The sequence below is a fragment of the Canis aureus genome, chromosome 5 (genome assembly GCF_053574225.1).
Source record: "Canis aureus isolate CA01 chromosome 5, VMU_Caureus_v.1.0, whole genome shotgun sequence".
Classification (NCBI taxonomy): domain Eukaryota; kingdom Metazoa; phylum Chordata; class Mammalia; order Carnivora; family Canidae; genus Canis; species Canis aureus.
In genome coordinates, this window is record NC_135615.1 from 83582908 (window position 1) to 83600198 (window position 17291).

General features: G+C 51.3%; 1 protein-coding gene across 4 annotated transcripts in view; it reads right to left on the reverse strand.

The window, feature by feature from the left end:
- KAZN (kazrin, periplakin interacting protein) overlaps positions 1-17291 on the reverse strand; it is a 1010042-nt gene that overhangs the window by 409688 nt on the left and 583063 nt on the right. For all 4 annotated transcript variants that reach the window (XR_013380757.1, XM_077899551.1, XM_077899552.1 and 1 more), the window contains exon 3: positions 11501-11723. Coding sequence is in view for 3 of the 4 variants with exons in the window: in XM_077899551.1 (XP_077755677.1) it covers positions 11501-11723 (223 nt within the window). In the remaining variant the exon portion in view is untranslated. The remainder of the gene's footprint in view (positions 1-11500; positions 11724-17291) is intronic.

A 17291-nucleotide genomic window follows, 5' to 3' on the forward strand; every position in this document is an offset into this window, starting at 1 on the left:
TGCTCAGGGGTCAGCTGACCACAGCTGGTTGTCGGCGGCAGGACAGAGCCCTCCAAGGTTGATACCCTCTTCCATCCCTCTAAGTCACAAAAGACTCTGTCTGATTTCCCCTGAGTTTCCTGCCACACTCTTGGCCTTTGGTCTGTGGATGATTCCGGTCCAGCCAAGAACCTGGAGCAGCAGGAGGCCCATGTATTTAGGCAGTTACGGCCACAGCAGTAGTGAGAACATGCACCTACACAGCCAATAGGTCAGGTAGAGAATTTACACCAACACGTTCTGGTTGCACATCAACCCAAAGACCCCGATGAAAGAGATCCCAAAGGTTTAATGGAGTCTCCCTGAAGGGACAGTGAAGACAGTAATTAGGCACATTTATCGAGGTGGCTAAATCCTGCCCCCAACACTTGGCGAGTACACACGCCTGTACACTAAGACCTTACATCTCTACCCAGGTGTACTTCCCAATATTCAAAAATCTCAAATGACAGTGGCAGTGGGTGCAAAACATTTTCCTCCAAAGGACAGTTCATTCAAAGACAAGAAGATCCTTGATGCAGCCCTGCCCTGGTTTCTAGATCCCTAACTGCTTGACAGGTAGGAAGAAGAGAAGCTCTAAGCTTAGGCATTGAGAAGACAAATCATTCGTAAAACTGTATTCTCCTTTCACCATGGGCAGATCTGGGGGCTCAGAATAGGACCACACAGGCTTGGGGTGACAGTGTCATGGCCCAGGCCCTCTAGGACAGGGTGGCCCACACCTAAGAAGGAGAGGCCTTCAAGGCAAGGTCAGAGCTCACCCAATCATAAGCTATAGGCAGACTTCTTCTGCCATCATGAAGCCAGATCTGATCTTGTGATGGAAGAGAAAGAGGAGAATTTAATTCAATGACCAGCTCAACAATCTTGAATAAGTCAGCTTAAATCACTGTGCCTCAGTTTCCTTATTTGAGAAAGAGACTATTGTGTCTACCTCAATTCAGTCATGTGGGCCAGTGAGTAGAATCCACAGAGGTGATGTCTGTGAACGTCTTTTTATACAGCAAAGAGCCGGGTAGTGATATCATTCAGTGCTCCTGCTGCCCTCCTGGATGCAAAGAAAAGAGGAAGAGCAGATAAATGCAGTGGAATCCTGGAAAGTGGGACCAAGCGTTGGTTTTGGAGCCTGAGGGTGCTAGACCAAGCTTCTGCTTTAGGTAATAAACTGCAAGTGTTGGAAGGTGGTTTCTGAGTTAGCCCGTAGTGGAACCAACCCATGTGTTGACCAGCCGACCTATGACAAGGTTCCACTCTATTGGCCGATGACAATGACCCGCTCTGCAGAATAGCCCACCGTGGAATCATGATACTCCTCCACAGGATGTCCATTAAGACTTAAATATGCCTCCTTGCTCCAGGAGGGCTGCCTGGCACCACGTCAAATTGCACACAGAGCAACTGGAAGACCGCTGCTAGCTAAGGGACCAATAGTCTCCACACAACGGCAGCCAGGCATGGCCTTTCTCTTAACCCTCAAAACTAAAGATATTTCAGATATTCCCATTTTTTCTCACTTCATAATAGTAAATCTTGTAGGAATAGGAACAACAATCTACTTGATGAACGCATTAACTAAGACAGTCGATATACATGTAATCACAGGTCTGCGTCCCCCCCCCCCCCCAGCCATCATCTACCACGCTCTGGGGCACCACGAGGGCACTCTCCAGGGGCAGCAGATTTCTAAATTTCATACCTAACTATCATCAAGAAATGGTGAGTGAGCACAGAATTTCAAATGGCACGACTGGGGGTGGGAGCAGGGGCGTGGGTAGGCAGGAGACATAGTCCCACAGTTTTCCAAGTTGTACTTACCAAATTAAGGCAAATACACCACGTTCAATGGTTTTTAACAACAACAAAAAGTCCAAGGTAATCAAGGAAAATGAACTAATTCATTTGTTGCAGCTGACAAAGAAGCCCCGGCCTTGGCCAGGAGGAAAATACAAAGAATCAGCTTATTTTAAAAGACGAAGGGCTACACCTGCACTGAAATTCATATGTTTCCTTGTTCTCTTCGGAGAAGAAGAAAGCTATTATTTAAGATCAGAGCCCGGCATCATCCACATCTTCCTTCCCCTTAAGGGAAGGGACCTCCTCTGGGCAAGCAGGTCCCAGCCAGCAGCTATTCCCCTGCAGTGCCCAATCCCAATCTAGCCAAGAGGTCGTGCTTTTTAATCATCTCTCACGGTCAGTTTAACCTTTTCGTAGCAAAATTAATGTGTTTTCACAGCACGGCTTTATCACACATCACCGCCGTCATGCACATCTGTGAAGGCTTCTATAGTCGTCACTTTATCTATTTTGCCGTTACATCTGTGTAGACCTTTATTAGAAAATGTAATTATGTTTCCATGTCATTCACACCTGCTAGACCGTGAGCTCTAAGATAACTTGGCCCCTATCTTATTAAATCTGCGGTCCCCGAACCTATGTGCCCAATCTGTCAGGCTGATGGACACAGAGAGAAGAGAGGGAGAAGAAAGGAAGGAGGGAAGAAAGAAGAGGGAGGCTGCGGGGTAAGAGCGTAAGCAACAAGGTGAAACCATCCTACTGGCATGTCCTGCCCCAGTCCATGGCAGCCCGATATTCTTGCCGCAGCGCAGCAGGCCGGCTCCAGGGTCAGCCAAGCCTGGGTTCCAGTGGCCCGTTCTTCTGTTCAGCAGACGATCACTTTCCAGAGCGTGGAAAAGCAACCTAGCCTTTCTAAGCCTCAACTTCTTCATCCGTAGAATGGGGGTGATGACATGACCTAACGAACTGCACTACGAAAGTAAGGCAGGGAAGCGTCCATCAAGCATGTGGTGCGGCGCCTGGGAAAGCCAAAGGGCTCAACCCACGCCAGGAGTCACGATCACTATTACTCTCGGATGGTCTCAAAGATACCTCCAGCTCCCCGGTTCTGGTCCCGGAGCACCCCTTTTTTCTAAGAGTGAGTCAAACCCCTGCTAAGAGGGGTCCACTGTCCCCTTTCCCAGAGAGGAAAGAAGTTCAAGCCCTCTCTGGGATGCTCTTGAGTCAAAGTCCAGCAGTTTGGTGAAGAAAAGAAAAGAGGAGAGGAGAGGAGAGGAGAGGAGAGGAGAGGAGAGGAGAGGAGAAGAGAAGAGAAGAGAAGAGAAGAGAAGAGAAGAGAAGAGAAGAGAAGAGAAGAGAAGAGAAGAGAAAAGGAAAGAAAAAAGAAAGAGAAGGGAAGGGAAGGGAAGGGAAGGGAAGGGAAGGGAAAGGAAAGGAAAGGAAAGGAAAGGAAAGGAAAGGAAAGGAAGAAGGAAAAGAAAAGAGGAAAAGAAAAGAAAAGAAAAAAGAGGGATCCCTGGGTGGCGCAGCGGTTTGGCGCCTGCCTTTGGCCCAGGGCGCGATCCTGGAGACCCGGGATCGAATCCCACATCGGGCTCCCGGTGCATGGAGCCTCCTTCTCCCTCTGCCTGTGTCTCTGCGCCTCTCTCTCTCTCTCTCTGTGACTATCATAAATAAATAAAAATTAAAAAAAAAAAATAAAGTCTTAAAAAAAAAAGAAAAAAGAAAAAAGAAAGAAAAGAAAAGAAAAGAAAAGAAAAGAAAAGAAAAGAAAAGAAAAGAAGATTCTCTCATATTTGAACACGGTTTTCAGGCACTAGTCTGCCCTCTTACCTCTGGCCAGACACCAACCCTTCCTGCTACAGCTTCTCTGGCAGTGACAAAGCATATTTCATACAGTGGAGCTCTGAGGATTTATGATGAATGACTTAGTGTCTAACATGCAGATCCTAATTATAATTGCCACAATGCCAGCTTTAGAACAAAAATGATTTCTTGGGCAGGAATGGGGAAAACTATGCAAAGCTGTACAGTGCGCTGGTTGAGACAGCAGGCAGTCCCTGGAGACACAGTTCCTTGTGCTTGTCTCCTGGCTCTGCCACTTGCAGTCCGCTTGTCCATGACCCTGGACAAGTCGCACGACCTTTCTGTGTCAGTGTCTCACCTGTAAAATGGCAAGTAAACGCTCAATTAAAGTCCTTGGTGATCACATCAGTGATCTTGATACCACACACACTGTGATAAGCAGACCAAATTTCACACCCCGTAATTAGCAATCAATCACGGATTCATTCATTCATTCATTCATTCATTCAACAACTATCTATTGAGCGCTTGCTATGTGCTGGGCAATGTTTGAAATGCTATAAATGGAGCTGAAAAGAGACAAGAAGACTCTGCTGTCACGCAGCTATCATTCTAGACTCACAACTAGGTCTCCCCGGAAGCCTGACATAAAAAGCCATCCTCAGCCAGCGACGATTTCGGCCTCCAGTGGACATGTGACAACTTCTGTAGATGTTGGTGGTTGCCACAAACAACTGGGGTGTGGAGGGTTCTACTGGCATCTAGTGGGCAGAGGACAAGGATGCTTCTAAACATCCTACAGTGCACACAACAACCTCCGTCCCCAACAGAGAATCATCTTGCCCTAAATGTCAATGCTGCTGAGGCTGAGAAACTCTAGTATAAAAGAATCAGTAAAATATTAAAATATTAATGGGTCCTTGGATGGGCACAGTCTTGGGCAACCAGAGGTTGCCAAGGCCACAGGGAGCACAGCTGGTAAAGGGAAGGACACCAGGCAGACAGAGAATAAGGAGACCACAAGACTCCAGCTTCACCAGGACTCACGCTTCGCTAGAGAGAAAAAGCACACAAAGTGCACCAAGGAGGAGGCCCCAGGCCCAGGATCAGACGCTTCTTTCTGGTGACAAGTGACCTCTGGGTTGCAGATCTTGCAAGCAGGATCCAGTTCTCTCTTTGGCAGCTAACTTCACACTCAAGCGAGCGGTATTGCTGTTCCCCTCACTCTTGTCAATGATTTTATCACAAGGACGCAGAAATTACTAGAAGCCTAAGGAAATCCTAAGAATAGAGACAAGCCTACAGCTCCCTCAAGTCTTCTCAACATAGCAAATCAAAGGATGTTTCTGACTTTGGAGACAACATAGGTTTAAAGTAGGAGAGGGACCCTGTGGGCTTGGGTTCCTGGCTCTGTCACTGCCCACTGAGTGACCTTCGACATCGAAGGGGAACGAGCGAGAGCATGGACTGCCGCGCCACAGCTTGGTCATCTAGCAGAAGAATGCCCTTTTGGGAGTAACATATCATCTCTCTACCCAATTTTTCTTACGTGTGATATGGGTACAAGAATGGTACCTGCCTCAGAGGTCATCACAAGGACTGAGTGCATTAATGAAATGCATGAATACAGGAAAGCACTTGGAATAGTACACCTGGCTCCGGGTGGACACGATGTCAAAGCTTGCTGTCATCAGCGCCATCAGAGTCATTACCATATCACGTGACTTAAACTCTCCCAGTCCCAGCTTCCTCTTTTGAAAAATGCACAGAGGAGTTGCCAACTCACTGGGCACGGGATCCAATTATGCGTATGAAGCACCTGGGACAATATTCGATATTTATTTATTGAAACGTTCGACAAGAGCGCTGAAAGTAGTCCTCATTTAGTCCTACGTTAAACCGCTCACCAGGTGAAAACTACACGGTGTCAGGATGGTTCCAGAATGCCTAGTGTTTTGTGATAAACTTAAGAGGTGAGCTCCGAGAACCATTAAGAAGCGCCAAAGGTGAGCGTAAAATATTAGCGCTGGCCCCACCTTCCTTGAAAGGGTACTTTGCTCTTAATGATCCACATTACTTCAAACCATCTGCAGAGCTGAGATGGTACCGGTAAGAGAAGGCCTTGACACCCCACAGGGGTACTCCAGCGCTTGCTCTGATGGAAGGGGATGGGTCAGGGGTGCTCCCATTTTTCTCCATCCTCCTGGCCAGGCTGCACATCACAGGAGAGCACAGAGACCTCGGGGGGGCTCTGCCTGCAGAGCTGCCTGTTAACAAGCTCCACCTGAGCTCTCGTGCGAGGGTCTCAATTCATCAGAGGGAGAAGGGGACGGGAGCTTTTCAGGAGCCTGACCCAAAGGTCCAGGAAGGCCAAGTTAACAAAGACACCAAAACAAATTGAGAACCGATGATTTCCCACCACACGGAAGCCACCTGCCCAAACAGTTGTTCTTGCCAAACTCATTAAAACTGCGTTCAGCTTCTTTCATGTTTCTAGCAGCTTAGGACTCCGAGGGGGAAGCAGGAATGCCCACAGAGCACAACCTGGACTATACCGCTTAGATCTGAGGTTGCCTCAAACAAGCAAGAATGTTCTGGTCTCATCCAACCACATGGGGAGGAAGAAGAGAGCCCTTTGCCTGGCCTTCCTCCAGCTTCTTCTTCCAGTAGGGATGGGGCTGGTGGGGAACCTTGAGGACGGTGACATGGCCCAGCAGGACTCTTACCCGCTCTGAACCATCAGATACAATCTGCCACGATGGATGGTCACTCTGGGAAGCTGGCTTTTCCTAAGTGATCCTGCCTGAGCCTGCTCCGCCTGCATTTCAGGTGACTAAGATACTGTGATGAGTGCTGTTGGTGGCACCCCGTGTCATCCCATGTGTTACTCACCCTGATACCCAGCCCAAACGGTACAGACTGATTTTCATTTACAGGATCCCTTAAAAACCCATTCCCCAGCCTCAGCGGGCAGAGTAAGTAGTGTCCTTGCCTGATGAATGGCAGGGGGTAAGAAGCTAAGCGCCAAAGCTCACACAAACCAATCCCGGAAACGGTCTGAAAAGAACTGGGGAATTCATGTTGACCGCACTCCCCTTAGCCATATAACTCAGGAATAAATATAAACAAAATAGGCAACGGACATGGCCAGGACCCCAAGCTTGACCTTCCGGGCCCCATATGACTTGCACTGTGCAAGTAGGCAACGCTCCAACCAGCACTCCCCACCTGCCAGGCCCATCTGCTACAAGCTCACTGGCAGCCAGTAAGTCACAAATTATGACCTACGGGATTCCTAAAAAGTGCCAGCGGTCTTGGGGAGTAAGGGGTCAAGGCATGGGAAGGAGGACAAACCTTGTCTTACCCTGGGAGGACATGGGGCAGTGCTCCCACTAATAAAATCAGTTTGGCTTAGACCCTGGTTAATATCAAAGAAGTTCTGAAAAGCACCAGTAAATCATGGAATATCGGAAGCGTGAAATTAATCAGAGCCAGAAACTTGACTTAAGGGGTCCTCGGAAGGCATTTTCCAAAGACAATGGGAAGACAGTAAATAATAGGCAATCAATAACTAATTTCAGCCATGCTGCACTGATCTGTAAGTAATCTCTTTGTGACCACGCATGGGGATTTTTGGGAAGAACTTTGAAGTCCCATCTCTTGACGGCCTAGCAGATGAGGAAGAGACACACGTCTCTCTCGCCCCATTGATACAGCCAGAAAACCAAGACGTACGTGACCCAAGCCCTATACGTTGGGGGCAAGCTAACAGGAGGCCTCAGAGATCCCACCTCATTTTGTTCCATCTCCTCTGCCATTTGAAAAAAATCCTTTTTCAAAAAAAAAAAAAAAAAGAAGAAGTCTACTTGGGAAAACAAGAGCGTAGGTAGAATGAATTGGGAAGGGGATGCCAAAAGACAGAACTTATTTTGCAAAGCCACAGTGTCTAGCGTCTCTGCAGACTGCTCACACATTCAATTTAGTCCAGAGGTAATTCATACTTCACCGAAGAATTTCCAGTGTTGTAGTGACGCTATATAAGAACAGTCAGACCTGAAGTAACAGTCTATTTTAGCGCCTAGGGAGAAAAAAATAAATAAAAAAACTTGCATCTACTTATGGAAATGTACCAAGGTGTAGAGAACGACCCTGTTCTCCATCCCCATCCTAACACATGCAGTAGGCTGCTTGCTAGTCCTCAACACCCAAAAAAGACGCTATCAGCACTGCCACTCGCATCGGCATATAAATACAATTACTTCCAAAAAAAAAAAAAAAAAAGCCCACAAACTAATAGCAGTAGGCACACATCCTACTAGGCACACGTATTTTATGGAATATACAGTTAACACCTATTTGAATCGGGTACAATGGAGCTTAATTGTTTTATTCTATGCATAGCAAAGCAACCAATTGAATCTAATATTAGTCATTCATCAGATAAGACATTTTCGGAGAAACAAACTGCTATATTTTCCCCTCAAAGAACAGCAAGCATTTTAAACACATTTTCCAGAGATGTTACGCCGAGGAAAACAGCTTAGAAATGTTACTTTAAACAAATCCGTTCTCTGGCTACCAACAACAAGACAAATTGGAACAAATGCTTGGCTCTGTTCTTTCCGAGGCTCCTTCTGTCCACCTGTCAAAGGCAGTTTTGACCCCCACCCCCCAACCCAAGAGGCAGCTCCGGAGCTGTGAAATGTGCCGCCCTGCACGGATGCCCTCCACGCTGTATGCCAGCATCCTCATTAGGGATTATCCAACTCACTCGAAGCAGGGAGAGAGGAGATGGGCTGGCTGCCAAGTGTTCTTTCAACACAGATTCCGAAAGAAGATCCTGCAAAGTGTCGAAAGCCCAGATTTTCAGCAGTTCACTTTCTAGACTCCGTTACGTAGCAACCATGCCAGCTCACACAGGGTACCAACCAAGTTAATATTTTGTTTAAATGACACACTGCATTAACTCTCTAGGAAAACCCAAGTTTTCGTCATTGACTCACCTACCGTCAGATACCATCGCTGGAACAAAACTCCCATGGCGAACTGATGAGCTCGTTTAATACATTAAAGAAAATTTTTAACCAAAAAATTGAAGATAGATCTAACGAAGTCTTGGCGGGGAGAGCAAGAGGTGACTCTCCCCTGTAACCATTTGTGCTAATATTATTAAAAGCGCATTAGCATTCATTTAATATGTGCATAATGCCCTTTAGTAAAATATGACTTCTCCAGATGCATTTTGAAAGATACTCATTTCATTCAAAACTTTGATTTTGCAAAAAGACAACTCAATAGCAACCCAATGCTCCCAGGGTTTGGGCCCATGAAATCTCACCAGCACAGACAAAATTAAAACAGGAGATGAATTCGGAAGAACAGTCAGGAACCCCCAGGAGCTGAGCTTCCAGGAGGTGTGTCATGAAGAAGCACGAGGAAACCAATCGGGCCGCACTTTAGACTTCGCTTGAGAGAACCCCACGCTTTCCTTTAGGAACACGAAAGCACCAGCCGAAGAAACCCACCGGACCACGTCTGCAGGGGGTTTCTGTTCTGGCAAAACGCTCCCATAGGTCAGGAGAGAAAACCAAAACAAGAAAATAAAAACAAAACCGAAAGAACTCACAGAGGCAAAAAGTACTAGTTTGAGGTACCCCTGTATAGACAAGTAAGTGATGCCCTATTGGATTATATGGCAGGGGTGGGGGTGGGGGGTGGCAGGGAGCTTGTTGTCTTTTCAAGCATCACCTTGGTTTAAATTCACATCAATTTCGAGGGATATGTGGCCAACGATTGAGTTAACCTTTAACATTTTTTAAAATCTTTTTTTAACCTTTAACATTTTATTCTCTGATTATGAAATCACTAAATTCCCCCTTGGTGGAGGTCGAAAAATATCAAGGATACACAGAGGGGAGAAAATCAAGACCATCCTTCATCCAACGGCCCACAGGCGGCTACTGACGTGGGCAGTACCTCTGTGAGCACGAGGGAGATGCTGGTTTCGTGTGTTTTTAAGGATATGGGGAGATCCAAAAGTCATTCGGACAGCCTTGTGCATTTTTGTAGGAAAAGAGAAGAAGGAAACCGCCCACCCTTGCTCCACGACAACAACCATTTAACCATCAGCTAAGTATCTCCATTTCCAAGTTGGGCACGTGGATCGCGGCCGTCCTGACCTCCTCAGCGTGCTCGCCCTGCAACTGGACCCAGGGCTCGAGGGAAAGCCACTTCACTTTTTCCTGGCTGAGGAAGGGGCCGGACGGTGGGAAAAAACCAGCACTGTTCAGCCCTCCTCACCACGGCTTTTTGATTCTTAGCAGAATGCCAGATCGGAGCTATTTCTCTAATGTTGGAAGAGTCTCTGCCGATGAAGAGTAAAGCATTGCCGTGCAGTCTGGCTTCCTTTTTTTTTTTTTTTTTTTTCCCCTCCAGATGCCAGCGGAGAGCATCTTCCACACACAATGACAGAGCAAGGGATAAATGATAGAATAAGCCGATACCTACCTTGAAAACTGCAGCAAATAACCGCTTCCCAACACCTTCCCACCATTACATCATGGCTACTTCAGTACCCAATTCCCGCCCGGATTCCTGAGACTTCTGACCGACTCCCAAAGTCCCAAGTTCACGGGACTTGAAACGCCACGTAAGACTGATGTACAGCCTTAGGATCCCGCACCAGAAAAAAAGCACACCTTCCCCGGGAAGGGAAGGAGCAACCAGAAACCGAGGGCGAGAAGGCATCAACACCAACACGGACACTCTCTCCACACTTAGGGGAAAGCTCTTGAAATAGCAACCAAACCAGAAAATTCCTCCGAACCACTGAGCTATTGGTACCTCATACTTCACCGAGTGACATATTTATACAAGTGGCCCTGCTGGGCTGGATCGTGTTTCTCTGTCGAACTCTGGATTTCAGCGGTTTTGGTTTTATAATAGGAAATGATATTAATGATCAGTGATACCATTTCTTAAAGAGCAATTAGGCAAAAAAAAAAAAAAAAAAAAAAAAAAGGAAAAGGCTGAAAGGCCAGTCTGCCCTTTTACTTTCCAATCCACAGAAACCAAACAGGACATTTTGGGATGCTTCCTCCACCTTTAACCCTCCCCGGGGGTTTCAGGGTTTCATCACTGTCAATGTCAACACTGTCCAGCTGTCTCCCCCCACCATCCTGCCCCATCCCCATCCTCTAAAGTGCAAACAGTCCCTTCCAGCAGCGGCTCCCCTGCACCCCAGCACCTCAGCCTTCCTTTCTCCAGGAGCCCATCACTCAGCCTTTGAGGTCTAAGATTTCCCTCTGCAAAGTGCTCTCCTGTTTATATTTGCTGGAAATCGAAACTCCCTGCTGAGCAGAGCATCTACTGTTGCATCGCTGGGTTCCGCTGTCTGCAGGATCTCAGATGTGTGTGTGTGTGTGTGTGTGTGTGTGTGTGTGTGTGTGGAGGGGGAATAAAGTCCAGATGCAATCGAGCCCAGGGATTCGGCCTCCGTGGAGAAAAGTGCGAGCCGGTCCAGCCCTGTACCCCAACCGAGCTCGCGGTCGCTCCGGGGCGCGGGGGTGCGCGGGCGCTGCGGGCGCTGCGGGCACTGTGGGCGCTGTGGGCGCTGTGGCTCCCCACCCTCTCCACCTTCCCACGGCCGCGGGTGGGCGCAGAGGCCCCCGGGCATGCAAAGTTTGCCCACGGAGCCGGGGGGCCGTGTGCCTCCCACAGGGCACTTGCAGGCGCGGGAGGGGCGCCGCCCCGGGCCCCGTGCGACCGCGTGGACCCGGAATGACAGCAGCCTGCAAGCGCTGCACCGCGCGGCGAGCTGGCCCGGGCGCCCCGCGCGCCCCGCGCCCTCCCCCGCCCCTACCTTGCGCGCCGAGCTGCTGGCTCTCCATGTCCGCCGCCGCCGCCGCCGCTCCCGGGCCCGGGCCCGGGCCGCCGCCGCCGCCGCCGCTCAGCTCCGCCAGCCTCCGGTTGGTGGCCGTGAGCTCGGCCCGCAGGTTGGTCACCTCCTGGCTGGCCGACTGGACCGCCCCATCGATGCGGAGCGCGAGCTGCTTATTGTCTTCCATCATGCTCAGGATGCTGGCCTGGGGGCGAGAGAGGTGACAAAGAGCTGCATGATGCGCGCGCGCTGGGGGGGCGCGGCCGGGCGCCCCCGGCTCTACCTGTTGGGCCCCCCGCGGCCCGGCTCCCCCGCGCCCCGACCCCCAGGCTCCGGCAGCGCCGGCTGCTCGGGCGCAGGAATGACAGCGGCGCCTCCAGCCGGAGCCGCGGCGGTAGCGAGGCGGCGGGGGAGGAGGAGGAGCCCGAGGAGGAGGAGGGGGAGGAGGGGGAGGAGGGGGAGGAGGAGGAGCGGAGCTCTCGAGACCCCGGCGGGCGCCCAGCGCGGCCGGGAAGGACACCGCGCCGCCCGCGCTCCACTCCGGGCCGGAGCCTACCATCGCCGCGCGCTCCGGAGGGGGCCCGGGCCGGCAGCGGGGCGCACCCTCGGCCCCCCGCGCCCCCCGCCCTGGGGACACCCTCCCCGGGGCGCGGGGGAGGCGGGCGGCGGCCCCCGGGGGCGCGAGGGGGCGCCGCCCGCGAGGGGCAGGGGGCGCGCGCGCTGCGAGGCCGGCCCTGGGTCCCCTCCCGGCAGCGGTGGGGCGGCCCCCGCCCGGGCCAGCAGGCGCCCCGGCACCCTGGGCAGCAGGGCCGGGCAGGGCCGGGCAGGGGGTGGTTGCTCTGGGGACAGGGGTGCACGGGAGGGGGGCGGGGACGCAGCTCCGGGAGGGGACGGGGGCGGGGGGGGGGGGGGGCAGCCGGGCTTCACCTCCTGGAGATGCGCGGGGACCGCGCAAGGGGAGCGAGCCGGTGCCCCAGTGCCCTCCCCCCGCCCCCACCTGCGCTGGCGGCCCTCCCCGGAAGGAGCTCCCCGCCCTGCCCCGGGGTCCCCACAGACCCGAACCCCTTGGTCTGTGCACCCTATACCCAGACAGCTGGCCTCAGCCAGGTCCTAAGCTTCCTAGCTTTGGCTACATACTGGGGAGGGGGGGGCGACAGGGCTGAGAAGGAGACTGGAAGCCCCCCCCCAAAAAAGGGGCTTACCCCCTTTCTCCTGGGAGCGCTGACGCCCTGCTGCCTCAGTTTACCCATTCCCTCTTCACAGGAGAACCCTAGGTTACCTTAAAGTTGGTAAACCCATCTGGCTCCTCTTTGTCCCAGAGCACAAGGCTTTGCATTTTTTCACTGGGGCCCTGGATTCCAGCCACCAGACCTTGTTACCATAGCAAGCTTCATTCCATGCAAATAGGACAATTTAAAACAGCCAGTGTAACCCCGAGGACAATAGTGCACCACCATTGGAGCTCAGTCAGTCAACCTCAGAGAGTCGCCCGCGGGGAGCCTGCTGCAGGAGCGATGGGATGGCGGGCGCCCAGCTCAAGTTGCCCACCCTTGGGAGGTACCGGCGGCATCCACCAGGTAGGAAGCCTACTGTGCGCAGAGGGCTCAGGCTGCATGGTCATCTCTTTGGAGTAAGGATTCGGGATTCTACTTTGGAGATGAAGAAACTGAAGCTCCAGGTGGGGTGGTGGTGGGGGGGTTGGTTTAAGCGATTGACCCCAGGGGCCCGCAGAAATCAGGTGGAACCAAGACCGGAAGTAAGCGGTCATCTGATTTCCAATTAGTCCCACTGTGCCTTGGATGCTAGATTTTTATTTGGAACCATAAAAACCCACTCTTGCTCCAACCCCCTGGGGCCACTAACAAGCTTTTGCAAGAGGGCAAGGCGGTGTTGGTGGAACATGTGGCAGCCGGCAGCATTTTTCACTGTCTCCTCTACCGAGCTAACTGCTCAGCTGGGGATTGAACCCCTGACCTGAGTCTCATTAGCAGTAATTCTGACCCCACCGGACCAACCAAGAAACGTAGGCGTCATGGTATATCTGTAAATCAGGATTCGGTTCTTTGAAGTCCTTTGGTTATATTATGGAGGAACCTCAAACGAGGGGCGGTCATGGTTCAGCCACTATGGGAAACTATGGGTTTGGTTTGGTGGTTCCTCAAAAAGTCAAACACGGAATCGCATTATGACTGAGCAATCACACTCCTGGGTAGACAGCCAAAGAGGTGAAAACAGTTATCCGGACTGAAGGTCCTACACAAATGTTCGGAGAAGCACTACCCACCACAGCCAGAAGGTGGAAACAGCCCAAACGTCCTACCACAGATGATTGGATAAACAAGTTGCGGTATGTCCATACAGTGGGATACTACTCAGCCATGAAAAGGAATGCAGCACGGACACCTCCCACCATGCAGATGGAGCTCAAAAGATAGTATGTTAGCTGAAAGAAGCCGCACGCAGAAGGTACCAGGATTCCATTTCCATGGACTCCCCAGATTAGGTAAGTCCAAATAGACATGCGTGCCGGGGGCTGGGGGAAGAGGAGAACGGGAAATACCTGCTTAATGGGTACTGGGTTTTATTCTGGGGGGTCAGGAAACAGTTTAGAAATAGAGGTGGTGGTCGCACAACATTATGGACGTACTAGATACCATTGAATTGTTTGCCTTAAAATGGTTCACCTCGGGGGCGCCCGGGTGGCTCGGTCAGTTAAGTGTGTGACTCTCGATTTCAGCTCAGGTCACCACCTCAGGGTCCTGAGATCGCGTCTCAAGTCTGGCTGTGTGCTGGGCATGGAGCCTGCCTGAGGCTCTCTCGCACGCTTCCTCTGCCCCTCCCCCCTCTTAAAAAAGGTTCATTTTATGTTATAAAGACAATATAGACAGAAGTCAGCACATATGCAAATACCGGTAACTGGGGTGGGGGGCAAGGGGGGTCCTGGGAACAAACTTTCTGGGGCGACAATCAGGAGCAGCTCTGCCTGGAGAGCTCACCGAGAGCTTGGGCGTGGGAGAAGGAGGGGGGTCGGCGTTCACGCGTCTTTGCATCCTTGCCACGTAACCCGTAGTAAGCCCTCTGCAAATGATGTGTGTGAGCGTGTTCGTACGGTAAACAAACTGACCAAGTGTTACTCATTTTCCTCTCCAGTGAGATTATTCCCACCCACCAGAATCTTCAAATCAAGTCAAAACAAAACACAACAACAACAAAAAAAAATCTAACAAGGAGGAAAGAAAGCAAACACCCATTCCTTGAGTTCCTTTCTCTCTCTCTCTCTCTGTGCCTCCTCTTCCCCGGTTGTAAAACAGCCATTGAAATGTCAAGAAACTCACTTTAGAAACTCCTGGGGTGCCTCCTAGGATCTTAAAGAATTTTATTTTTGAGAAATTGCTTCTTAACATGAAAAAGGGGGCTTTTAGCAGCTGTGTCTCCTTATGTTCACCCACGTACAAAAGGACCAGATCTCAGACAGAAAGTCTGGGATCAATTACCCTCTAGAGTCTACTTGATTTAAACCAAAAAGATGACTAGTCTCCCTCTCTCCCCCACCCCAGCTTCCACCGCCGCTCCTCCCCAGGTGATCTCAGGTAACAAAACGGCCCCAGAACCCGCGTCTCTGCCCGCCCGCCCGCCTCCCCGCAGGCTCATGTGCGTTTACGACTCATTTCTTGGGAGACACATATGAACTTGGGGGAGAGGCTCCAGAGCTGTCTCTCAACCACAGCCCGCCCCCTCTCTCGGGGGCTCACAACTGTGAGCACGTGATGGTGCTCGTTCCTAGAGTAGCCCCGGCCTCCCGGCCCAGTGAGCTGGTGTTGAGAACCATGCTGGAAAATGGGCTTGCTCCATAGGGATCTCCCCCCATTTCCCCGCTGCCATCTTTCCCCATCAACCAGACCCCATCCGAGGCTCGCTCAGGCCTTGCCCGCTGGCCCCCGTGCACTCACCAGCCTCTACCAGTATCTGCCGAGCGCCTCACCTTCTTGAGCATCATTCTGAGCAACTGTGCCATGTGCATTTGGTGCCCTTCAAAGCTTACCTGGGCATTTTGGAAAGTCTGCAAGACCATCCTCACTCAGAGAAAGAAATCTCCTAATCAGAACCAAGGCAGAGAGCCTAGCCCATCGCTGACAGCCGTGTCATGTGTACCTCCCTTCTCCCATAAATAGAATGGCCTTATAATTTAATGTCCAAACTGGGACACTTCTGAGAGCCAACGAGGGTGTTAGGGATAATGAAGCTGGGACAAGCGGCATATATCGGAACTGTCCCCGGGAAGCCAGTACGTGTGGTTGTGCCACCCAGCAACCAAATGAGGCTACCGGGTCCTGGAAGGCAATGTTGGGTTCATTCATTCCAGCATTCTCCTTGTATAATGATGGATGGAGAAACAAGGACCCAGAGACAGGAAGGGGCCCCGAAGCCCTGTTGGTGAAGGAGTTGGGAGGGATGAAGAGCAGAGTCTTTAGCACATGACCCAGCATCCTACTAATGTGTACCCAGCACCATGGACTGTCGGGTTCATACTGAACTACTTACTGGTTCCAGGTTTCTAGATTAGAAGGCGTGAGCTCACGACCTTGTGCAATCTGGCCTCTGACCTCACCGTGTACCCCTCTCCCCTTGCTCACTGCCCTCCGGTCCGCTTAATTCTTTTGTTAAGATGTAGACCTCTAGCCTCAATGTCTGACCAACCACAGTCTCTGAGGAGGTTCCAGGGATCCTCATTTGCAGCAACTGCTTCCCGGGAGCATCTAGTGGACCGTGACGAAGCTGGAGACTCACTGCCCTGGACACCCAGGGCAGGTGCTCAGAAAGCACCACGCATACGCGTGAAACACATAAATGCAAGGAAGCCTCGGGAGCCCCCCTCCCTCCCTGCAGATGGGTGCTCTGTTTATTACAATGGTCACGTGCAAATCCCGGCCAATCTGGGAGTCGTATCTTTGGTTCATTCACACGGTTGACTTTGGCTGAGTGGGGTTTAACAGGTGCTCGGGAAAGGGCAAAGCATCTGCCAGACGGGGGCAACCGGAAGTCGGGCCCCTGGAAAAGAGGACGAGGAAGGGGCCAGACCTGTACACAGAGAGTGTGCCCGCCGTGAACCCCAACAGCTAAGCTACAACCCCTTCCCAGCAATGCCCCCGGGCTGCCATGGGTCACCCTCATATCCACAGTTATGAAACGAAGGGATGGAGAGAAAAAAGACACCAGGAGGGGACAATGGGACAGAGGACCGTGGGGCGTAGGGAAACAGCCTGGAGCTGCAAGAGGAGGATGTCTACACAAGAGGAGAATGTCTACACGTGTTTGCACGGCACACACACACAATCAGTGTGAACACAGAGCACATTTATTAGTGTGAAGAGTGACATTCTCCCCTTGACTCCCTAGCAATCGCTCATCTAAGGGTCGGGAAGTTGGTCAGGTGCCTCCCTCTGTGTGCATTTAAACAACTCGGCCATCGTTGCATGTTCTCCGCTTGCAAACGCTCTTTCCGCATTTACCTGTAACTCAGACGCCCGTACGCGTGGGATAGATAAGGACCAAGGACACATGCTCCCCACAGACTCCTACACACACGCAGGTACTCAAAGCCTCTACTTCTTCAGAGAAGTGCAGTTTTTTTCCTTTCTTGAATGTCCCTTGTATTTTTGATGTTTCTTACCTGGTGTGGTGCAGGGCTCACAAAAGGATGTGCCTGACGCTCTGGGCTCTTGGCTCTCGGCTTTGTCACCTGTGTGATGGTGACAAGTAACAACAGCCAAGT